The following is a 26,039-nucleotide window of genomic DNA, read 5'->3' on the forward strand; positions in this document are numbered from 1 at the left end:
GCAAAATCCCAGATCTGGGACCAGGCAGGTGCCAGACCAGGGAGATCCAACCTGTACTTTTCTTTAGATAAAAAACAAACAAACAAAACCAAAAGAAACCAAAACTGAAAAACCACCCTTCCATTACCCTTTCAAGTGGGAGATGTAGGACACCAGAGTGCTTTTCATACACACATGTTCAGTTTCAGCCCAATAGGAGTGAAAATGGTGAAGTTAGCAAGTCACCTTTCTGACGTGTTGTAGGCATTGCAGTCAACAGGGACCCTACTTCATGTTCTCTGGTCTTTTTCAAAATTATCTTCAGATGGAAGCTTGGTTTGCGATAAATTGAAAGAAAGCACTGGCTCTTTAGTGCCCATTCACTCCAGAATCTTGTATGTTTGGGTATTCGAACTCTAAGGATTGTGACAGAGAGAACTTGGGGTTAATGGCGTTTGCTACTGGCTGCTCATTTGCAAGCAATGGAAAAACTGTGACTTTTCCTCCATATTGGAATGTGTCCAACAGGTCTGGAACCTTGTGACTTTGTGCAGATCAGCACTGCTTTCGTCTGAGAAGGTGTGCCTATTTGTGCACATGTGGTGTTCTCTGTCAAATGATTTGAACAAAAACAAAAAAGATTGGAAACTAGACTGCTCCCTCAAGAGAAAAGTTGATTGATTTATTCCTTCCCTTTATTTTGGCTTTTTTTCTTTTGTTTCTTGTTTCATTCCTTACTGGATGAGGTGTATTTTTTACATTACTGTATGAAAAATGACAAAATACAAAAGTTAGCTTCATTCATGAAGCTTTGTGTGATTTTACAGCAATAAAAATAAAATCAATAGTAGAACTCCCACACACAAATAACGAAACCAAAACTACAAGAATAACTTCCCAGTCCAGGGGAGAGGGAGAAGGAGAGGGAGGAGGAAAGAAAGCGAGATACAGAGCTTTGTTTGTGTTGGCTTTTAAAGATATATAAGATGTTCAGATACCTTGATGATGGGTGTAGTCTAAAAAGATTAGATATTAACTAATTAACACAAGCTCCCTGAGATCTAAAAAGTTTGTGGGACTGTGTTTTGTCCAGCCTCGGCTTTTCTTTTAATTGTTCTGACAAAGCATCTGTGTAACTTGATAACCTACTTCTTGATTTGTGATGGATGGAATTTCAGTAGAACCAACTAGATGACACAGGAATTCTGCCTTTCCTGTGCCCTGTTAGTCTACCTGAGCTACACAGTTATTCAAAGGGGGTGTGGTGATTTACAGACAATATAAATGGGCAGGCCCCTGCACTACATAACATATAGTTTAATTCAGACAAATCCTGCCCAGGGACAGCTGTTCAGGGCTGAAAAGGTGCAGGTATGCAATCACAGAAAAGATTAATGTAGGAAAGCCTCTCAAAACAAGTGGGTTATGAGGAAGTATTTGTAAGAAGACAAAATGTAGGGAGAGGGAGGGCCTGAAAAGAGGCCTACAGCCAAGAGCGGGGGAAGGAGTTTTAACCTTTGGAATTAAACTCCTCCATCCAGTGATCTCATTTGTGAATTGCCATCATTACCAGACCTTTATTCTAGGTATTAGGAATACCTTTTCCAACTGCCAAGCATCTGTTTTGTTTCTGATAAATATTCTCATGGCCATGGAAATAGAAATTATCTCTATTTTCTCACTTCCAGATTCAAACATGTAGTTGCAACAGCTCCTTTCTCTTTGTTTTGTTTACAGCCTGGGACAGTCATAATCTGGGCATGCCTTAAAGCTGTGGTGTCCAACAGGCTAGCCACATGGGGCTATTGGTCAGGTGAGTGTGTCTAGTTCACTATAGCAGTAGCAGAACTGATTGGATACCATGGTAAGCAAATTTTCCCAGGCAGAATCTCCTCCTTCCACTTCAACAAGCACAGCACTGTTTAATGTCTGCTAAGAGAAAGCGAGGAGCCCTTACATGTGCTGGCTGGGAAATCCCTGCTGAAATAAAAGGCCTGCATCTTCCTCTCGACATTGGCCATGTCTGATCAAACTTTACTCCAAGAAGGGAGAAGACTCTCTGTTGCTGATAACTTGGACCTGTCCCATGACTTTGTATAGAGTACAACTAGTTCCCCAAAGGCTTTCACCCATGACAGAAATTATTTCTGACTCACATTACTTCTCCAAAAACAGTGCCCAATGATCTCTCACAGCAACCAACCCCCTAGTAACAAACCTACATCCCTTGTCCCAGGGGCTGCCCAGCTGTCCTGATCCCCCCCCTCTCTCCCTGACAAGTTCTGATTGGTCTAAGATGCCAATCCCTTCCATCTCATTATTTGACAAGCTTCCAGTTAAAATTCTTGGAAAGGGGACCCTTTTGCTCCCCATCCCATCCCTGTGGCAAATACATTGCTCACTATCCCCCTTCCCAGATAGATTCTGTACTCCAGAGCCTCACTTTTTTGTACTGGATAGAGCAGAGATGGGCAGCCTGTGACTATGGGTGGCATCCAGCCCCGAACCTTTAATCCAGCCCTCATGCTTCTGCTGTGGGGGAAGAATTTGGAGCAGGTCCCACTCCAATGCTCCAAATTGGGGAGCGAGGATCAAGGGCTTGGTTTTCCCTGCTCTGCACAGCTCCTGGAATCAGGAGCAACCAGGCGGCTCCGCACACTGCCCTTGACCCAAGTGCTGGCCAATGGGAGCTACGGGGTGGTACCTGTGGATGGAGCAGCATGCAGAGCCACATGGCCCCTTTCTGGGTGGGAGCTGGAGCAGGGGTAGATTACTGTTTCCTGCACCGCTGAGCATTCCCATGCCCAGGGGCGGCCCATGGCTATAGGCCGACTTGGCCGTCGCCTAGAGCGCCGCCTTCAATGGCACCCGATGATGACATCACGGGGCGTCTGGGGCGCCTGATGATGACATCACACCATTGACGGCCATGCAGGCGGGGGCGCTGATTGTGTGTTTGGCCTGGGGCACCAGCTGCCACAGCCGGCCTTGGGCCACTCCTGCCCATGCCCCAACCTCCTGCCCAGCCCTAATCCCCATCCTGCCCTCCAAGCCCGTTGATCCCAGTCCAGTGCTCCCTCCTTCATCCCCAAATCTCTCATCTCCTGACACCAGAGCTTGCACCCCCAGCTGGAGCTTCATCCTTCCTGTACAGCCCAATCGCCTGACCTACCCAGGAGACCTCTTGTGCCCTTTAAGCCCATTGGTTCCATTCCGGAGCACCATCCCACACTCTGAACTCCTCATTTCTGACCCTACCCTAAAGTTGGCATCCCCAGTCAGAGCCTTCATCCCCTCCTGCACTCCAACCCCCAATGTTGTAAGCACTCATGGTCCTCCATGCAATTTCCCTGCTGAGATGTGGCCCGCAGGCCTAAAAGTTTGCCTACCCCGGGTTAGAGGTACAGAAGGCCAGCCTAAGGATCCCACAGCCTGAGAGCCTCTCTGGGGGTATGAATTGCAAGAGAATATGTGATAGTAGCCAAAAGTTCCTGTATGTTCCAAGGCTTGAGAGAAATCTTAGGTCTGATTCTTCTCTCTATTTGTACATTGTAACTTCATGAATTAAATGAAGCCCCCAAAACAATGTAAAGAGATAATAATAGAGATGTAGCCGTGTTAGTCTGGTCTTGCTGAAACAAAAGACAGGACTATGCAGCACTTTAAAGACTTGTTAACATCTTGTTAGTCTGCTGCATAGTCCTGTCTTTTGTTTTGTAAAGGGATAATGATTCTGTAGTCTCTGTGTGCACATCTCATCACTGTATAGCTTTTGTGATATGCTCCAAACTGGTCAAGGCCTAGCAAAGGGGCTCGTTTAAAAAAATGCTAACATAATTGATTCATTTTCTTTCTACAGGCCAATCACCTTAACTCATAAAACAAGTCACCCACTTGGCTTGAGGTCTGCTAACCACTCTACAGTGATATTAATTTTGATGCTGAGGGCATGTGCATTTCTTTGAGACTATTTCTATCACATCAGTCTCTCTTACAGCTAAATTCTGCTTGGTGTATGAGGGCCACAGGTGGAGCTGGTTGCTCAGTTAACAATAAGCATACATTATTAAGGCTTTTCTGTGCCAAGTGCAAAACCTCAAAATTAATCTATTTTCTTACTGGCAACTGGTGCAGATTGCAATGTGGGCACTTGCCTCTCTGCCAAGGACACTTACAGTGTATTTCATCATCTGATAATGCACCGTCCTTTTTGTGCTTAATAATTTGGCCTTTTAGACTCTCTTGGTCACTGGACATACTTATTGTTCTGTCAAATGGCCACATTCAAAGCCCGTTGTTGGAGTGAACATTATACAAGAGTTACAAAGGCATAGCTACGCTGGGCAGTATCATAAAGTTCTGTATAATTCCTTAGCGAAAGGTTAATAGGAAGGACTGATAACAGATATGGCTCTCTAATGAGAACTGATCATATAGCTGCCATCCTGAAAATTCGCCAAATTTCTCCCCAGAAGTGTTTGGAAGAGTTGACAAGGCTGCTCCATCATAGATACCCAAAACAGCTGCAAAGTTAAGAGCAAAATGTCAGACTCTGGAATTAATGAGTCCTTATGCAAACACTCAAGAACGGCTTGGCGACCGATGGATTTTCAGGGCAGTCTGCAGAAGCCTATTATCAAATGCCCTCTGGCAGTGAAGACTGAGGCATCTGCAATTCCTGACCCTTTTTTCCTGCTGGCTTGGTAACTAGATAATTGATGAACCAATGTGGAAGCAAAATAGAGAGAGAGAGGCACCAAATTTCCATGAGCAAGAAATGCTGATGCACGAAGAGACACCTAGAAAGAATGGTAGTGTATTGCATACACTGGTTGCCTGGTATGCTGTTATTATTTAAGCGCCAAACTCTCTGGGTTGCTGCTAGAGTGATGTGAAAAGTGAAGGTTTCATTTTGCCATGCTGTATGCGAACCTTTATCTTGTTTTTATTTTGCATTTATTTGCATTCTTCTGGGGTGGCCAACCCGTGGCTTATGCGGCTCTTCTCCCCCATAAGTGCAGCTTGCGAAGCTGCTCCTGCGCCCATTCCCCCCTCCAATGGCCCCTGGCTCCCCTGTGCTCACCAGAGCGGCGATTAAAAATAGTGCCCAAGATGGTGGCCGTTGACCAAAAAGCCTAAGCTTGTTTCTTAAAGGGGCAGACTCCTTTTTTTTTTTTTTTTTTTTTTTTTTGCTTGACAATTCTGGTGTGGCCTTCGCATTTTTTCCGACGCTGTTTCGGCTCTCTTTGTTAAATGGGTTGGCCATCCCTGCTATAGTATATGCTTGAAAAAAATTCAAGTTAAAAGAAACCGAAAAGCAAATATCAAAACTCCATCAAAGCTGCCAAGTTTTCCTTGGTTAAACCATAAAACTCTCCTTGGCATCCTCTCCTCTGGCCTCAGCATAGAGGGAAGATCCCCACAATGCTGATCTCTGGACCAGGCTTTGCAACAGGATCTCTGATCTACAGAATTCAGCCTAATAGCCCTTCATTTTCTTCTGAGGTAGGAAATGCCCAATGGTCCTTATTTTTCCCACCCCCCATAGCTTCCCACACTCCCTGGGTCAGACAAGATGCCTTCTAAGTTTCCAGCACAGTAAAATGGAGGCAATAGTTAGCAGAATTGCTGGTGTGTGTGTGCACTTTTTTGTAAATGTGGACTGCAAGGGTGTGGATGCACCCTCCATAGTCTCCCCAAGTAAGTGAGGAAATCAGCCCCAGCCTTCCCCTGGCTGACCAGAGAATGGGAGAGGGAGGCTCAGGCAGTGCACCAGTGCTTTCCCCTGGCCAGCCGGAGCATGCTTACTTGGGGAACCATGGGTGGGTGCTTTCGCACTCTTCACAGCCCTTGCATACAGGCCTGGTTAGTATCTTGTTAGGTGTCTCTATAAACTGCATGACTCTAGCTATTATGGCGACACTTTATTTAGGAGTCTAACTTCAGGGACTCGTGTTTTTATAATGTATACTGCTGAATCCACGTGTAGACACTTAAATATAGGTAGCCTGACTTAAAAGTGCTGAATCTTCACACACTGCATTGAACTCAATGTAAGCTACAGGTGCGCAGAACATTTTAATATCAGGAAACTTATATTTAGCTGTCTAGATCTGGGTTTAAGAAGTTTTAACATTGGTTTGAAAATGTATCCTATATGCTATGTAATGGAATCTTGAAAGGAATCTAGCATGAAGGTGATCATGGAGTCTGAGCCAGAGTATATGAAGTAATGAGTCCTGCAGAAAGCAGTACCTACCTGCTCCTTTCCAAGGATCCAGACTTTTGAATTCATGATACATGCTGTCCTAAATTCTTTGTTTGTAAAGTGCTTTGAGAACCTCAGAGGGAAGGCACTATAGAAGTAAAAGAGATTCTGAGTTATTGCTAGTATTATTTTATTACCTTGGGCTTCTTTTTTCCAAACATAGAATCCCATCGACGGTTAATAATAAACAGCACTTAGGCCCCAGTTCAGGAAAGCATTTAAATACAGTATGTGCTTAAGTGCTTTCCTGGTTAGGGATGAACTTAAGCTCATGCTTAAGTGCTTTCCTTGATGACACACTTGTCTAGGACATTAGAACTTACTTTACAGACAAGGGGAATGTTGACTAAGCCCAGTGCTGTTTGAACAATATTGTCAAATAGTTTATTTGACCACTTTCTTCTGTATATTTTCAAATAAATCATTCGCAAATATTTTCTTCACGATTTGGCTAAGTTCAGATTGTTGAACAATATTTAGCAAACAAATTACTCATACATTTTTTTCTGTCAGTTAGCAAATAACATACTCAAAAACATTTTTATACACTACTTGGCTGGCTCTAGCCAGGACAAACCAAGGTAATTCCCTGTCCTTTTTATCAAATGCCAAGATGACTTTATCATTGATAGCTCAGTATAATGAGTCAGCTGAGTTTTTTCACAATCCTTTGTGAGCTGTTTTCTGTTCCCCATATTTTTATCTAGCTTGTGAGAGCACATGCATTTTTTCATCTAAATGGATACCCAAGCATTTTACAAAACTATAGAGTGTACAATATGTAGGAATCCACCACTGAAATGTAACAGCCTTTGGGGTGGAACATGGAAGCTATTTAATACACCATGGCAACATTATCTAACAATTTAGGACAGCAAGTGAAGATTATTTTACCAATTGAAACTACAAGGCAGAGGTGAAAGTAAGTGGGTGCACCCAAGTGGATAGTTCTGACAAGAGCTGGCTGAACTGCACCAAAAGCCAGCAGGGAGCTATTTAAAGAACGAGCAGGGACCTGGGTTGCAATAGGACAGTACCAGTAAGAAATTGTAAGTTACTTTCACTATTGCTACAAAGGGAACTGGAGGCTGAATGCGATCAATCATAATGGAATTTGGTTGGTCAGGTGGGGCTCACTCTTCCAGCTCTTGAGAAAAATGCCAAAGAATCTTTAATGATCATACATGGTCAAGACCAAGACAGCACTTTTACCTGTAATGTCTCCTTGTATAATGCTAGGGCACTGTTCAGTATGGAGTCTGTGTGAAGAGTGGCAACTAATAAATTGCTATCTCCACTTCCTATAGAACCCTGGATTTGCCACAGAGGTGTGTGCTAACAAAGACTTGGCCCTACCATGCTTAGGTGATGAGTAGCTTTTTTTTTTTTTTTTTTTAAAAGTCATCCTAAACTAGAGTAAAATGTTTCAAACAAATAGAAAAGCCCACCCAAAATATTAACTTTTTTTACAGGTTGCTTTCAAGAAAAATTGCATTTTGAAAGCAATTCCATCGACTACTCCATTAGTTGATAAAGGGGCACCTGCTATCCTGCTGCACCTCTCCCTTTGAAATGTACAAGAGCTGCCCATGAGACCCATGGCAGCTCTTGTACATTTCAAAGGGAGAAGTGCAGCAGAAGGGATGCCTTTTTCATCCCCCAGCACCAGCTTCTGCTCCCCCATACTTGCTGCCTGTCCATAAAGGCAGCAAGGAATGGAAGTGAAGCGACTAGTTGAGAGATTACTCACCTATGATAAGTTTATGCTTATCGGATAGTCGACTAGTCACTTACATCCCCACTCTGGAACAGAATTTTTGAGCTGCCTGGCTGGAAGGTTCTTATCACTTTCATGGGCTGACTGCTGCTGTAGCCTCAGACCATTAGGGGGAGGGTAAGAGCCAGCAAGGCACCAACCAGGAAAGCTTTTGTCAATTTCTCTCAAGTAAAATTGACAGGACCCTTCAAGTTAGATAGTTGAACTGCCATTTTTATTTTCCCAGCTGAAACTTTCCTGTAGAAAATTTTAGTTTTGCAATAAGTGTATTTTTGTTAGAAAATCATTTTGACAAAAAAAAAATAGTATTGAGCTCCAAAAGGTTTATGCTGAGGTAATAGACTAGTGGGCACTTACTGTGGGCAATAGCTCCTTCATTTTTATTTTTTTACTTGAGTTGCCTCTATGAGCTCCTACCGAAAGGAGATTCCAGGGAGAGGGAGTTGTTCCTATGTCACTGAAGGTGAATGAGTGCTGTTTCTGCTAGCTGGGAGTACAAAGGGCTTGGCTTAAAGTGCAGTACTGCATTCAAAAACCATGAGTCAGACCCTAAGACGTCATGAGGCTTGCTTACAAATCATAAGACTTTTTATTTGTTCTCTGAGGCCCTGATCCTCAATTGGAATTAGGTGCCTACCTACCTTGGAGGACCTGGGCCTGAACCTTTAGGCTATGTCTACTGATTGGTACATGGATTTAATTACATCTAATTTTCCTACCTATTTCATTTTGCAGCATCTTAAGGTTCAGTCCTGAGTGCCAGATTGATATCTAGTAGGTGATGCTACACTTGCCAACCCCCACCAGGGGGTTGGGCTGGGCTGAGGCCATGGCAGGGGACACCTCACGGCTCCCGGATCCTCCCTCACCCCCCACACACACCTTGGAGCCTCAAACAAACTCAGTCTCTACCCTCTCACATGCAACATTTTGGGGAGTCAAATGATAACATAAGTAAGTGTTTAGCCCTTCTGGTTGTGGAGAAAAGTTAGAAAACATGACTCAAATGCCCTCCAAGGCTGTGTCTACACTGACGCGATCTTGCGCCAGAGCTATGCAAGTGAGGATAAGCGAGGAATATCACCGAGCCTCATTTGTATCTCTAATGAGCCACCATTTTTGCGGAAGAGGCTCTTGCGCCAGAAGGAGCTGTCTACACTGCCCCTTCTTGCGCAAGAAAAACCCTCTTGTGCAATGCTGTTATTCCTGAAAATAATCAGCGTAGTGGCATTGCGCAAGAGGGTTTTTCTTGCGCAAGAAGGGGCAGTGTAGACAGCTCCTTCTGGCGCAAGAGCCTCTTCTGCAAAAATGGCGGCTCATTAGATACGCAAATGAGGCTCAGTGATATTCCACGCTTATCCTCATTTGCATAGCTCTGGCGCAAGATCGCGTCAGTGTAGACACAGCCTTGGAGGGCATTTGAGTCATGTTTTCTAACTTTTCTCCACAACCAGAAGGGCTAAACACTTACTTATGTTATCATTTGACTCCCCAAAATGTTGCATGTGAGAGGGTAGAGACTGAGTTTGTTTGAGGCTCCAAGGTGTGTGTGTGGGGGGGGGGGGTGAGGGAAGATCCGGGAGCCGTGAGGTGTCCCCTGCCATGGCCTCAGCCCAGCCCAACCCCCTGGCGGGGGTTGGCAAGTGTAGCACCACCTACTAGATATCAATCTGGCACTCAGGACTGAACCTTAAGATGCTGCAAAATGAAATAGGTAGGAAAATTAGATGTAATTAAATCCATGTACCAATCCATCATAAGAACATACTGGGTCAGACCAAAGGTCAATCTAGCCCAGTATCTTGTCTTCCAACAGTGGCCAATGCCGGATGTAAATCATGAATTGATGCCCTCCTGTCATCCATTTCCAGCCTCTGACAGAGACTAGTGACACCATTCCTACCCATCCTGGCTAAGAGCCATAAATGTGAGAGAAAAATAAACAAGCAAACAATCTTTCAAGAATGAAAGAATAAACCAGGGAAAAACAACCTCAGCCACGCTCTTTGCAATGTGTACATCAATGAATTATCAACCTCATGGAAACAGTTTCCAAATTCAGGGTTCCCACTAAATGCAAAATTAAAGGAACTGCATCTTCAATGTCTTGCACCTGGTGCAGTCTTTTACACCTATGCAACATGAATGCAATATACTAATATCAGAATGGTAGTGTTTTCACTTCCTTTGCACTGGTGTCCATGACTACACAAGAGATAGGGCAGTTCTGAGTTGGGCCATTGTATCTGGGCCTTATAATGTATGCCTTTTGAAGCTTCAGACTAACTCACTTGGAAAAGCTATTCAGGCCTCCCATGACATAATGAAACTACAAGTCCAATAAAACTACTTTTAAAACTATTCAGCAGTTATGAATTCAAGTTACAAATCAGTGTTCATCAGCTAGAGATAGAAACAGACACAAAGTGCCATGCAAACTGAGATTCTGATCCTGCAGATACCGGCACAGGAAAGTAATGCTATGCACATGGCAAATCTCATTGAATCAGTGTGACTGCACATGCAAATAAAGTTAAGCACATGGGTAAGTACTTGCAGGACTGATGCATGAGAGAGGAACACATGTTAAACCAATGTGACAGAGGACTGTAGTGGTGGTAGAGAGATTTTCTAGTGTTTTCCAAATTACAGGAGTCCACAAATTAAAAAATAACCCTGAGAGAAATGATAGCTAGAACAGAGCTAGCAGGAGCAGGCAGAAATGACAGATGATCATGAGATAATAGCTTAAACATCTTGTGAAGTCCTATCCTGGAGAGCCCTTCTTCAGACAGATGTTTGCGGCTTCTGTCTGATTTACACTTTGAAGCACTGGTTTAGCTTGTCATGTCAATGAAGCAATGTCCAGTTGTACTGAAAAATTCTCTTACACAGACACAAAGTCTGGAGCCCAACTTTGCCAAGCAAATTCTCTAACTGGCACTAAAAGTTTGACAGAAATTGGACATGTACCATTCTGAAAATAAAATCTGCATGTGTGGAAGCACCCAAGTGATGCTGGTGGCAGGGAAGAAACAGGAGAATTCCCTTTCCTAATCAGTTTAACAAGAACCCATTTCAGCCAAGACAGCAAATGCTCCTTTCACTGCAAAGCACTAGGATTAAAAATGAATCCAAACTACAACAAAATCCATTCCTATAATAACACCTAGGTATTAACTTCCCCAGCAGAGAAACACCCTGCCACCAAATGAAAGAATGCTCAAATCCTAAAACACCTATTTATTCTACAAATCACCTGGAAGAAAAGAGCAACCCCAACAAGCTAGGCTCCTGGAGATCTTTGCACTGTAAAACTTGCAAACCAGAGGTAGGTTCTTACCAAACAAATGATAATCAGTTTGGGAGACACAAAGCAAGAAACTAGAAGAGAGAAACAACTTGTAACGTGGCAAAGGAACTGAAACAGAAGATTGTGTCCAAAATACCTAGAGTCCAAGAAAATTTTTTCTCAGTTAGGTTTCCTCAATCATCCAAAATGATTGGTGGTTTTTCATATACAAACAAAACCAAAACAAACGTTTGAAAAGAAGTGAGCTAGCACTAGGCTATGCAAAAGCCTGCCTATCAAACTCCCAAAAGATTGTAGAAGCTCATCCTGGAGAAATGCTTGGTGTGCTGCATGGTGTTGGGGAATAACCCTCTCCCCCACCTCCCAACAGCGCCTGTGACGCCCTATGGCGGGCAGATTCTTGACAACCCCGACAGAGAGCTGAGATTTCCTGGCGGGGACACTTCCTGTGACTCAAGTATTGTGGAAGGGACCTGAATTGTTTCCGATACGGCCATGTACTGCGAGAGAAGAGCGGATGGGGATCCCCTGTGAGACTAGCGGGTGCCACGGGGGTAGTGTGCCTTGGGAAGAGGAGGGAAGCAAGTCTCCCAGAGAAGCAGGGGGAGGAGGAGTGTTTTCCACTGACCAAGGTACACTGTGCACACACCATGTGAGAGACCCAGGGGTCCCTCTCCTCTGTGCCTGTCCCTTACATGGGAGACCCCCCCCCATTATGTTACAGGATGTGGGGCGGGGGGGGGGGATTTCCCTTCCAATGGAGCAGGGTTTCCCTTCCGCTCACTGTGACCTGGGCATCTCCCTAGGCAGGGATGATCCCAGGCTGGGAATCTCCTGCCTGGCCAGGGCATCCCCTCCTCAGGGCAGGCTCCGGGTGTGTGTGTGGGGGGGGGGGGAGGTCTGTTGTGAGCGGGCAGTCGCAGGGCAGGCCGGTGGCCGTCTGTCTCCTCCCCTTTGCAGAGGCGGGGCCGGAGCCCAGCGCCTCCCCCTCGGTACCTGCGGGAGGGGGAGCGAGGCGGGGGCTGGCAAAGTTTGTGTCTGTGGTTGGCTGCGCCGCGCGGCCGGGCGGCTCCCAGCCAGGGCAGCGAGCGGGCGGGCGCCGGGGCTGCTGGTGCGCGGCTCTCCCGGGGCGGCGGCGGGTCCGGCACCTTCCCGGCGCTGGGCGGGGGCTCCGGCTCGGAGCAGCATCGTGCGCCCCGCACGCAGCCCGGCCAGCATGGGGCACTGCGCGGGGAGCGCGCCCCTCCTGCTGCTGCTGCTGCTGCTGGGTGAGCCCTGCGCGGGGGAGCGGGGTTGCTGGGGCGGGAGGGGGCGGTGGGAATATTGCGCCTCTCTCCCGTCACCCCGCCAGCGGCTGGGGAGGGGGCGCCCAGCCTGGGGAACCCCACTCCTGGCTGTGGCCCTGCCCGGGCTCCGGGGTGCGAGGCAGCCCATTGGCAGCGCGGAGGCGCTTGCTGCTCGCCGCTGCCTCCTCCCCTGGCCAGACCAGCGCCCGGCCCGGAGAAGTGAATCCAGCCTCACTTTGTGTGGAGCCCTGGGACTGCTGAGCGCGCCGCTCGCTTCCTCGCCTGCTTGGCTTGGGGCCGGGAAGCTCACCTCGAGCCGCCCGCTTGGGGCTGGGCGCCTGGCACAGGTACCCCCCCCCCTCCAGCTGCTCAGAGGGGCGTTTGTGGCTCTTGGACGGGGGTGGGGTGTGTGCTAGGGAGCCGCTGAACTTCCCACTCGCTTGCGAGTCTCAGCCTTGCAGTGCAAAGTAAAGCTGCCGCGTTCCGTGCCCTGTGCACATGGCTGTGACTCAGCCCGCCTAAGCCCTGCCAGGTTCCCCCCTCGCAGTGCTCGGTTAGTGACTCTGCCGTGGCAATGTCCCCGGTTCTTGGTTTTACGCCGCGTTCTTTGCTGTGACAGCTGGACTAGCAGAAGTGCAGGATCCTTCCATTGGGACCGGTCAAGGTAACAGGAGTGGAGGACAGATTCCAGCTCCCACCCTGGCATTCAGAGGCTCTCTGGCACTTATCTGAAGCTTGTTCACAACCATTCTGCGTCTGCCACAGTGATTAACGCTTGGCACGTCTCCAGTGACTTACTAAAGTATAAATCTGCTGAGTAGCTGTGGTAGGTATGGGTGATAGTGCTAGACAAGACAGGAGGTGTACTCTGTGTTTGTGCCCTGATCTCTAAATGCTGTGCGGTTTTTACCCTGTAGATTTGACATCTTTTTAATTGCCAAGGTGTGTGAGAGCAAATAACCCCAGAGCAATTAACTGGGGTCAGTAATCTCTAGCTGTATTGGCATTTTAAAGACTAGACAAAATGTTCCCTATGACTCTGACAACTTCAATAAAAATAACTGAGGCGCAACATACTGCTCCCCACCTTCTTTTTAAAAAGAGAATGTGAAATACTACTTCACACAGTGTAGAGTCAGCTTGTGAAATTCATTTCCATAGGACGGAAGGGGCATAGCATGTAGCTGAATTTATAAGGAGGTAGGATTATTTTGACATAAGAGTAATACTTACCAACTCTCCTAGGCCTTATAACAGCATTATCTGTTTAAGATAAGGGTAATGAAATCTTGTACTTCAATGTCAGGAAGAGATTTCTCTCATGTATAAGTACAGCTGGCAAGGAAGATTTCTAGGTTTGTTTAGAGTCCTTGGAAATATTGGGTACTGGACACTATCAGAGCCAGAATAATGGACTTGACAGTCCAGAGGTTTTCTCTGATACATTACAGATAAACACAGGAACATATGTAACAACATATGAGCTGCCTGGGTAATTGGTTAACTTACATTTTGTAGTACAGTACTGTTTATTTTTTGACCGTCTATCACTGACAATGGGCAAAAATGAAGATAATTCCTGCCTTGAAGCACATACAATCTAAAAGCATTTTTCTGCAGATGTATTAAATATGTATTTTGCAGCTGACAGTAGATTGGAGTAGGAATATATTTAAATGGAGAGCGAAGATGGTTCAAGTCAGAACAGAATGGCATGCAATATTTAAATGATGCATTATATGCATTTAATTGGATAGTGGTACTAGAAGTGTTGCTGCATTGTTATAGGCAAGGCTTGAGGAGGCTACTTTATTAATTGCTAGTGGCAGATGGGTGCTAAACTATCATTTTTTAACAGAATTTGACCTTTCATTTAAACATAACAAATGTTCTAGCCTTTGTGGTTGCTGAGTTAACCTCCTGAATGTTAGCTTTTAATTTCATCTTCCTGAGGGTGCAGACAGAGTACCCTGTGACTTACAAGCAGATGAGTGTGAGCTGTGCTTCTCGGCAGGTTATTGTTTGGGGGCCCCATGAGGTCCAGAATCTTGGGTGGGTGGGTGGGAGGGGGAATATTGCTTGATGGAGTCTGTTTTTTAAAAAATCCTGGTGTGTAGCACTGAATTTACATTGTGCTTTTGAAACTAAATCTTAGGTTAAGACAAGCCCCAAAGGCTTTCTAAGGGTAGTGCTATCCTTGTACAAGATAAAAGGTGACTGAAACTTCTCTTTAAAGTATGACACAGTAGGCAGCAAGCTGTCTAGGAATCTTTGTTTGTAGCATGGTTTGTTTGAGTGAGTACTCTTTGTGGTCATAGTTGTCTCTTGATCTTTCCCCTTTATGTGAGAGTGGACTAGAAATGCTGCTGTTACCCAGAAGTTCCTGAGCCTACCAGCATTGCCTGGTGAAAGGGGTATAAATGTTTAGCCTTGGTTTTCCTGTGGTGTAAACTTCTCAGACCGGAGGTACCTTTTAAAACAACCTAAAATCTGTTGTGCAGAGGGAGGCTTCACTTGGGGAAGTATTTCTCTTCTTACTGGAATGAAAGTCTTTGCTTTCATGAACCAGTGGTGCATTTTCAATCAGTTAAATGTGTAACAAATGCAGGTAACAGAATCTTTCTCCTGCACCAATCATCTGCACCAATCATCACCATTTTTAAAAACCATTTTTTGGCTTTCAGTTTTTTCAGTGAGAGTTTTTGTCTAAGTGGGATGAGGAAATGATTTTGGGGCTTAGAAAAGTTGTTCTTTGTTCATGTGCCTTCCATAGATGTTTGTGCTATGCACAGCAGCATGGTGTAGCTCAAGATGCATGTGGCTGAAGCACTTGTCTACCAGAGTGGGAATAACTTTTACTTTCTTAGCAGAGCCAATGAAAACAACCACCATCACAGCTGCCAGCAAGGGACCTATTAGTGTCAGTCTCAAAAGAAATGTTGAGAGGTCTGAACTCTCCTCTCACCTGGCTAAGGTCTCTCTGGGACAGTGTGAGGGGAAACTTGCTTTGGTGTTGCCCAGGTCTTCAGTCCATCTGGCTATCTGTGTCAACATCTGTAGTCAGTATGAAAATCACTTGGAAAACAAAAAACATCCAGGACAGTGCTCTGTTTTAAAAGAATGATGTTGTGATTATTGTATTATTGCTGGCATTTGGTGTGTGTTTAATCAGCAAGCTGAATAACTGCCAGCTTTTTCATACCTAATTAAAAGAATCACATAAGATATTTAAACTTAAATTTAAAAAAACAAAAAACAAAGCTTTCTCTTATTTGTTTGAGAAGGAACTTTGGGTAAACAGAGGGAGACACTAATGTGGTCCCATTACTGACACATCTGTTCTGCCCCTAAGTGTATGATGTTCTTCATTGCCAAGGAAGCCCTTGCAACAACTCCCCTCCTCCATAATTCCAGAGCTCTGTCCAGCGTTACTGATCCTGACAGAAACCTTTGATATGGACTTTTTGGGTTATTTGTTATTACTTTCATCTGTTGTTATGGTTTCTCAGATGCTCCGGCAATTAATAATTTGAATAAAGGTTTAATTCAAACATGGCTATTAAAAGCTTCCAGTTAGTTGCTTGTGTATTGTTATAATTGTCACACGTTTTCTATTCATTCTTGGCAACTGCAGTTATATTACAGATAGGATCAGAAACAAAACAGAGACTGGTGGAGTCTTGACGTTCTAGGAGATGGGATGGCAGAAATAAGAGAGATTCGGTGGGGTGAGGCTTACCAGAACTAGTACAGTGAAACCAGCCCTGAGCTCCCTAATTCTCTTCCACTTGAATGGTACACTTCTGTTGGCAGGCCTTGCATTCTCCCAATTGGTGCAAGAAAGGGAGAAGAGCTGTCTGTTCACTGATGTTTGGAGGGGTTGGAGACATTGGTTCAGTTTTCTTTTCTTTTTTTCCCAGAAATAGATGAAAACCCCACCAGGAGGGGAATATCCAGACCAGTTCTGTCATTTTTCGGAAGGGGAAGTATTTTCTACACAATCTTGTCAGTCTGATTTATATTCTTGGAGGGTGCAGTTAGGGAAGCAGAGATGGAAGAGGTGGGAGGCACAGCTGCTTATTCTCATCCCCCTTCCACAAGCTGCCCCTGCCATGATTGTAAAATGTTTCTTCCCCTACATTTCAGGCTGACTTTCACCGGGGAGACCCGCTCTCTCCCATATCTGTTTGTACCCTTCTACTCCCCTCCTCTGACACACTGGCAACTTGTAGGTTAGCCTCATCCTTTCTTCAGCACTTTTCTGTCTTTGGTGTGATGTTTCAGAAGCCTGTGCAAAATTTCCCCAGGGAAGTAGGTAGCACAGGTATTTTGTTTCTAAAATTCTGCCCCCCAACCCCATCCCATCCTCACTTGATTGCTGCTCTTTGAAGCAGCGCACTGTGGTTGGCCCAGTCCCCTGTCGCTGATGTATAAGCCTGCCTGAGCAGAGTGTGGCATAAAAAATGAGGGTCAGTTTAAAAAAAATTGCAGCCATACCAGTCTAAACAGAGAGGAACCACTTTAAAAAGGGGTTATTACAAAACCTCCATTTTTTGTGATGATTTCTTTAATGGATTTACAGAACTCTGTAAATACTGTTGCAATGCTATACTTACTTCAGTACCACCTTAAGGTTCATTGACGGAGATTCTGAAGGTTTCAGATCTAATATCTCTATTTTTTCCCCTCTGAAATCAAATCAAATAGTCCTGTTCCAGACTACTTGTTAACTACTAATGTATGAAACAAATTTGGGAGTTATCCTTCAGCGATAATTACAAGTTCTGATTGTTAGAAAGTGGAAAATTCAGTAGTCTTTACAGTCTTTGAGAAGTCTTTTAGTGCTTTTGATAAAATCACATGTTGGGGAAGGGAACAGATTATTTGCAAATGTGAGATTATTCTGATATGTCCAACAATTAGATATTAGAAATTCCAGGCAGAAAGGACTTTATTAAGCTAGCCGGGTGAGAATCATGTTTATAATGGAGTATTTCACAGTCTTAAGAGCGACTACTTCTGGCTCAATAATTCCCCTCCAAAACCAAAAGGGTAACCCCCCCCAAACTAAACAACCCAACCTCATCCATTAAGATGGAGTTAAATTACTGCTACATATCCCTAGTCTTAAGGATAAAAAAAATCGAGGGGGCTCCACCAGTGTGGAGGTGATGTCTGATGCATCACCTTCACAGAGGTACACATAACAAAATTCAGGTGACAGGAGTGGGACCCATGTATTCGGAGTGTGGGAGGGCTGAGGATGAGGGTGTTGGGGTGCCAAAGAGTGCTCTGGGCTAAGGGGCTCACAGTGGGGCAGGGAGCTGGGGATTGTGCTTATCTGGGCAGCTCCCTGCTGGGGCTGGCATTGAGGGGCTCCCCTCTGCCAGGGGCAGCAGCTCTCTGCCAGGGTTGGCAGGGAGAGGCTCCTCCCCACCATCCCAGGCAGGTTCAGGGCTTGGGGAGAGAAATCTTTCACCACTACAGCCCTGATCCCCTGCGCAGGGAGAAATGGGAAGCTGCACAACCCCAGAGTTTATGGGGCACGTAGGTTGTCTTCTACACTTTATCACCATTCCAGCAGTACCAGGCCTTTTGCCAATATGTGTGGCACAGTTCTAGTCCTGAAGAAAATACACTTACAGAAAGACACACCAGAATCAACTTCTTGGATATTACAATCAGCTTCAACAATGGAACTTTACAGATAACTATATATAACAGTGGTCCCCAACCTTTTTATGCCCAAAATCACTTTCAGAATTTCAGTGCAACCCAAGATCTATCCTTCCCCAAGGCCCTTCCCTGCTCATTTCCCCACCCCTCCCCCCCGTCCCCAGTCACTCCCTCTCCTCTCTCACTTTTACTGGGTTGGGGCAGTGCTGGAGGTCATGGGCAGTGGGTGAAAGCCCAGGTGGGGAAGGCAAGTCCCAGCCCACCTCTGGAACCAAGTCCCGCCCACCCCAGCCTGATGCTTCCTGGTCACATGGAGAGCCAGGGCTGTTGTGCCATGGACCCAGCCTTCTCTGGTGGCCGGAGGAAGCTGGGTTGCCATGCCATGGCCCCAGCCTTCGACGCTCGAAGTTTTGGGAAGGCTGTGCCTTCCCTTGCCTACATTACCTACCAACCAACCAACCATGCTGGGGGTACAGCCAAACGGCCAGGAGGAGCTGCCAGGGAGGGATGCTGGCTCCTGGGAGTGGTGTAAGCATGTTCCTCTCCATTGGCCACAGGGGCTCTTGAGCAGATACCCTCAGTCGGTGAGTAGACATTTGTATCTGTGCAGGGCGCCACATGCTGCTCCCAGAACGGGGCAACACACCCCCATGTGGCCCCAGGAACTAGGAAGAGGGGGGCACATGGCTCTGTGTGCTCTCCATGTCTGCCGGCACTGCTCCCGTCAACACCTAATGGCCACAGTTTCCTATTCCCAGCCAATGGGAGCTGCGGGAAGCAGTGCTTGCTGGCAGGAGCAACATGTCAAGATTCCTGCCCGCCTTCCCCCTCTTTCCCAGTGGTGGGAGCCTGCCTATTGCAATCAACTAGGAGATTCTTCAGGCTTGACTGGTTGGTGACCACTGATGTATAAGAAACCCAGGGATCACCACACTTATTTATTTCAGAAGTCTAGCAACCACTCCAGACATAGTGGTTCTCCACTATTCCAGACTACTGTATCCCTTTTAGGAGTCTGATTTGTGTTGCATATCCTCAAGTTTCATCTCCCTTAAACTACTTTCTTACAAAACTGGCCATTAAAATAAAGTGTCTAAGGCACATTATTACTGCGAAATTGCTTACTTTTTCACTTTTACCATATAGTTACAAAATAAACCAATTAGAATTATACTTACTTTTCAGGCTGTATAGAGACACAATGACTTGTTTATTGCTACTCTAAAATTTTAGTTTGTACTGACTTTGCTAGTTTTGTTTTATGTAGCCTCTTGTAAAACTAGGCATATATCTAGATGAGTTAATTTCTATTCCCCAGAAGAACTGTGTTCCTTCCCATCCCCCCAGGGATATGCGTATCCCTGTTTGAGAACCACTGAAGTATGCATGGGCACTCAGAAACCATGTAATATGTTCTAAGGAGAAAGTCTGGTATTCATGTTTAAAACACTCACCAAACAAGCCTGCTTCACTGGAGAAGTAGATCACATCATGGAACGAAAGAACCCACTTCAAGTATAGAAATAAAATCCACTTCTACTGCTTCCCTGCTGCTTGTCACCTATGTCCCCACCTTGGAACCTATATGGAGAATCATTAAACAGTTAAATTCCAGGCATAATGGGGGCCACAAACAGTAAGAATTCTGTCTCCATACCTCTCTTCTAATAATTCCCCCCACCTCACCAATCTCACCATCAAAAGCAAGCTCCCTGCAGACTAGGACCCTCAACTCAAAGCAGCACCAATCCTTGCCACAACAACAGATGCAGAATCTGCAGACACCTCTCCATTGGTACAATGATTAATATTTCCTACAACATACCTTTCAAGATCCATGGGTTCTACCCTGCCTATCACAGTATGTGGTGTACCTCAACCAGGGCATTAGATACCCCAGTAACAACTATGTGTGTGAAACGGGACAATCATTATGCTTTCAAATAGGGATATTAAATATTGTGTAATTGAGTAGTCATGTAACCACATGAAATCGTAGGGCTAGCACCCAGTGTGCTCCTGGCCCCACTCCTGGGGAGCCCCCTGCCAGCCCAGGCTGCTGCCTCTGATACCAGCTCCTTATTCAGACTGGCTCCTGCCTGCTGCCTCTGATAGAAGCAGCAGCCCCTGTCCGTGGAGGGTCTGAGCTCCATGCCCCCTCCTTTCAGAGCACAAGGTATTTGCCCATATTGGTGTTCACTAACAAGTTATTTCAGTCCCAAAGTTCCAAGTTTTCAGACACCTCCTGAGGTTCATATATTTGCAGAGAATAACTCTAAAGGAAAGCCTGGATGCATCAGGTTATGTTGAGGTCAACAGAGTAAAACAAACTATTAGTTTCTAGACAAAAATTCCTTTTGAGATAGGATTTTCTAAATAACAATGCGAGGCCACCTAGAACCTTGGATACATAGCTATCTCTTATCAATCTTAAAAGATAAACATTCAGATATTTGAAAAATGAGAAATTGCTGTGTTTTAGAAGTTCTATATCTCAAAGCTTCATTAATTCTACTTGGACTTATTTTTTTAATCTTCTCTGATCTGAGTAAGCAGGACAATCAGACAGGATAGAACTGTTTACAGAGTTACACGAGGTTTCAAAATGTGGACTTGTACTGGAAATCATTTCACAACTTTAAGTGTGGAGTCACTACCATGGTGCTATAATTAAGTTTAATATTCCTTAAAGAAGATTTGACTAAGAGGTGGGGCAATGGCACTAAACTTCAAGAAGGTGCTATTTTTTAAAAAGATAGGTAGTCCATCAGAGCCAGAAAAGGGATGTTAGTAAATCAGAATCAATATAGTTATCACGAAGGCTACCTAAGACATATTGTAGAGCATCGTGGAAGATGTTCCAGAACATAAAAAGGAAACAAATGGCAGGAAGAATCCTACCATGGTAGTGTTAATGAATAGGAGTTTGTTGAGATCCTAAAATGTTCCTTTAACAGATGGAGTAATTCTAATAGAACAGAATAATTGTTCTATATGCAGTGTTGTAACCCAATTGGTCCCACAATATTAGAAAGATTAGCTGTCGAGGTGGTATTTTTACTGGACCTATTTCTTTTGATGAGAGAAGCTTTCAAGATCAAGAAGAGTTATGTTTGGAAGCTTATCTCTTTCACTGCGGAAGCTGGTTCAGTAAAAGATATTACTACTCCCACCTTGTCCTCCAGAATAACTGTTGACAAATTAACTGGTGATGAATAATTAGGGATGTTAAAAAGCATTTTGTGTGGGTTTGTTTTTATAAACATGCAACTACTGACATTTTCAGCGGTCACACATTTACATGCAGCTCCATAAGAGCCAGTGTGCTTGGGGAACCGGCTCTCTGTGAGCACCAGCTCTCATGGAGCCTGCCCCCGTGCTGCTGCCTCTGATACAGAGGCAATCTCAGTACAAATTAAAATTTCATACAAACACTTGTTTATACTGCTCTACATACTATACACTGAAATGCAAGTATAATATTTATATTTAATTGATTTATTTTATAGTTACATAGTAACAATGAGACAGTAAGCAATTTTCAATAGTGTGCTGCACCACTTTTGTATTTTTATGACTGATTTTGTAAGCAAGTAGTTTTTAAGTGAGGTAAAACTGGGCGGTACCCAAGACAAATCAGACTCCTGAAAGGTACGGTAGTCTCAAGAGGTTGAAAGCCACTGGACCCTTGTGGTCTCTTCTATCCCTATGATTTTATGTTTTAGTTGTTTATAACTATGCTTGGTAGAATTTGATTTTTCAGTTTTTTCATAATTTTGATGGATAATATCTACATTTTAAGCATTCCTTTAGATTTGTATCAATTTAAATTTTCACAGTTGTGGGAAATTATGAAAGGGAGAGTCAGAATATTTAATGACAGTAAATGTTGAGATTTATAAAGCTTTAACATTTCACTATTAGAACACAAGTGATCAAAGACACATGTCAAAATATAAAAGTAAATATTCTCAAGTTCTCAAAGTATATATCCTCAACCTGTAAGTTCTCAAGCAGCATTTTTTGTATTTTACTTTTCTGTATTTTCAGTGATTATAGAGGGAAAGATCCTTTTTGTTTGGCTGTGTATAGAGAAATTGAGTTTATTGATTATCAGTCCACCCTGTAGTGTAGTCAAGCCCTAAACTGAGAAGTAGTGTACCTTCATGCTTTGGAGCAAGGGCTTGAAATTTGGCTCAAGAATTATCTTTGTGTCAAAAAAGTGCCATTTGCCTTTGCTGAAAAAAATGCCCCAGTTGGCCAAATGTATAAGCCTTAGAAATATCATTTCACACATGCTCAGTAGAGACTTATTAGAATTTGTTAGCAGTTAGAATTCTGTGGCAGAGCCAAGAATGTAATCCAGTTCTCCATGTTGGCATTCCCCCTCCTTAACCCTGAGACTATCCTTTCTCCTCCTGCAACCTCATGCCTCATATACTAAAGACCTCCCACCTTTTGCACTAAAGGGAGCTGGCTGGGGTCCTTTGGACAACAGCCTCCTTTATGACACAACCCTTCTCAACTCCCAGAAAAGGTCCATCCCCTGAACTGAATGAGATGGGTCATGTGGAAAAATAGCCTGTAATTGTACATAATGCATACACACAGAGTGAGCCAAATTAAGTTTGCTCATGCAGTTTGAATCTGGCAGTTCCTGGATTTTGAATGCTTGACAATACAACCTTAACATCCTTAACTTTTGTGTGTTTTGCTAAGATGAGTTGTGCTATCTAACTTCTTAGGTATTAAAGGGGTAAGTAAAGGAAAGCAATTGGACATGCTTTTAGGCTTTTGCAGGAGTTTCTATAAAAACTTGGTAAGCATGAAGTTAGTGGTAAAGTCCTGTCACGGGGTGGAGATGCTTCTCAAGAAGTGAGATGTAGAAAGGGGAGACGAGTGGCTAATTTTTTAGGAAGAGGATCAGTTTTGCGGATGTTGACATAGTCCTCTTGCAAGCTATCAGTGAAGGATGTGAATAATGAGCAGTTGAAACTTGATTAAAATAAATGCGTCAAAACTAGAAAATACTTTGAGGGATTCTGAAAGAATGTAGCAAAAGTAGGAAATTGGGGAACAGGTGGTGATGTGCTTAAAGCTTTTATGACACTGGCTTAGGTACTGAAGCATTGACTCATCAGTTAGTCTCCCCATTTTACAAGGAAAGAAACACAAACACAGGAAGACAACGTGCATGACTTATCCAAGCCAACAGTGAGAATCTGGGCTGGGTATCTCTGCTGGATCTAGACTTTTGGCCTTATGATTGTTCTTCCATAGCATGCTGCCTCTGAATGAAGACACATAAAGAGCTTTCCATTGGCTGTGTTGCAAGTGGAGACTGAAAGGAGCATTACAAACTAATTTTAGACAATGATGCATTCTGAATTAGTTGTAAATCTTTAGGGAAAAGAACTTAGTGTCAGTGTGACCAACTCAATGAAGAAGTATGTGGCATCCAGGCACGTTGAAGATGTAAAACTTTTGAGAAGGAATAGAGAATAATATGAAATATTATGTCACTTATATACATCCATGTTCTTTCCTTAAAACTTCCTTTCAGGTTTAGGCTTTTTGAATAAAAGAATTTCAAAAAGTGATTAATAACGGTGGGTGCCCATCCGGAGACTCCTTAAAGGAGTCTGATTTTTAGAAAGTACTAAGTACCCAGCATTTGAAAATCAGGCTCCCTTAAAAATGTCAAGTTGATGACCCAAAATCACTAGTCACATTTGAAGATATTGATGATCTTCTCTAAAAAAATACATCGGAATCAGGTCCATGGAATATTTTGGAAGTTTTGTGCAGGGAAGATTCAGTATGAGGAGAAATGAAGCTTGGAACTACTTGATTAATTTTTCAGTCTATGTTAGACATATAGTAAATTAATGAATGCTATAGACAAGGCTAACCGACCATTCCTGTTTATTCTTTCCTATAAGCATAAAAGGACAATGAGGGTGAAAAGGGTGAAATTAAAAGACAATGTGCTTAAAGCAGAGACAAGCAAATAATTATGCTCTATGAAATTAACAAGGACATCTACAAACCTATTATTGAGTCAAATGGCTTGGTAAAACTTTAAAAAAGTACACAATGAAATATGCATGGAAGAGCATCTTGATCTGGCTACTGAAATATCTTCAGTAATCACTTAATGAATTCCCATTATGAAGTAAAATGTGTATCCTTTAAAGCCATGTTTCTCAAACTGTGGGTTCCGACCCCCTAGGGAGTTGCGAGCAACTTAGAAGAGAGTTGCGGTATCACAAGTTTGAGAACCCCTGCTTTAAAGACTACTAGCGCTAAGTTAGTTGATTTTAATTTCTCCCTTTGATGGTTGCAATAGGACATGTTTTTTTGGTGGTGGATATGTAATCTCCATTTAAACTAGCTAGAGTAGCTATAGAAGGTCTTACCAGTTCTTATGCTTTAAGGCAGTGGTTCTCAAACTTTTTGGTGTATGGCCCACCCTGTTCAACACAGACCTTTCCACAGACCATCAGCCACCAACCCATGATGATGATCATGATCATAATAATAAAATTAATAATAATCACACTTATCTACATTTGCCAGAGTGCGTTACTTTTTGCAGCACTCAGCAACTCCTAATCTTGTTGTTCAGAGATGAAAAAATAAGGGACAACCCTTGTAATGAGGAACTGTTGGAAACCACACTTAGGACCATCCATAACCCAGCTGCCTTGGCGGGAGGAGCTTCGCTTATAGACAAGCTAGCTCTTGCTAACTTTGCCTGTCTCAAAAGATCAGTCAGTAAAGTAGACGGCCTAAAGCAGACTGAGTGTACATTCCACTCTTGGCTCAAACTGCGGGGATATAGCTTACTGGTTACCCATTTGCATCCCTAGCCCAAACTTTGGCCAGTAGAAGACTGCAGTGGCAACTTACAGGAGCGTTACAAGTTCTCCAGAACCACATAACACGGAACACATGCAATTCAGATATATTGTTGTGGTCCATGGAGACTATGGGTTCCTACCTATAACTGTCACTTGGATCAAGGTTGCATGTTGAGATCTGTTTCTCTAGATCATTGTATGGCTGTACTTCAGCAGCCTCTGCAATAAATGCTTCAGAGTGTGGCTCTGCTCTAGTCTGGTTGTACTGAAATTGCTGTACTGTTTGTGAAAAAGATGTTACAAGTGTGCTGAACTTGAGTTTATAAAGAGCTGAAAATGCCTACTGAAAAATTTGAATAGCTTTCTATTTAGAGTGATAATTTTGCTTATCTGGCACATATAGTCTGTCTTTTGGAAACTTCATCTGTTTCCTCTTTGTTATTAGCCGCTTGTAGGGAAAATGGTATCTCATCTGGCTTTTTTAGAATTTATCTATTTCTACATTTGAAATCATAATCCTCTTGTCTTTTCTGGTTTTCCTTTCTTTCTCCCATTGATTCTATTGCTTCCGTCCAAAGTGTTTTCTTCACAATGTCAGAATTGCGAAGGTGAGGGGGTCTGACACTTATTGGCCTCTTTTTGGTGCGACTTATTGGCCTCTTTTTCTCCTGAGAAATTGCTATGGGCAGCAGAGTTATAGGCTGACTTGAAAGCACGAGAGGTGAGAAATCATGAGATGCCCACAGTCCTGTGCTGAATTTAAACTGCCTACTGGATGGAGGTTTGATACACCATGTCTTTTGTACTGTCTCACCAGACTTTAATTTCGCCATAATTATGTTTTGATTAGCATGATAATTTTTGCCATATACTTGTC

General features: G+C 43.9%; 1 protein-coding gene across 1 annotated transcript in view; it reads left to right on the forward strand.

Moving 5' to 3' along the window:
- Window positions 1-12,360: 12,360 nt before the first annotated feature.
- PTGFRN (prostaglandin F2 receptor inhibitor) overlaps window positions 12,361-26,039 on the forward strand; it is a 104,365-nt gene continuing 90,686 nt past the window's right edge. The window contains exon 1 of the mRNA XM_075909226.2: window positions 12,361-12,605. Within this exon, the coding sequence (XP_075765341.2) occupies window positions 12,554-12,605 (52 nt within the window). The 5' untranslated portion in view covers window positions 12,361-12,553. The remainder of the gene's footprint in view (window positions 12,606-26,039) is intronic.

This window comes from Pelodiscus sinensis, chromosome 1 (genome assembly GCF_052426305.1).
Source record: "Pelodiscus sinensis isolate ZL-2025 chromosome 1, ASM5242630v1, whole genome shotgun sequence".
Classification (NCBI taxonomy): Eukaryota; Metazoa; Chordata; order Testudines; family Trionychidae; genus Pelodiscus; species Pelodiscus sinensis.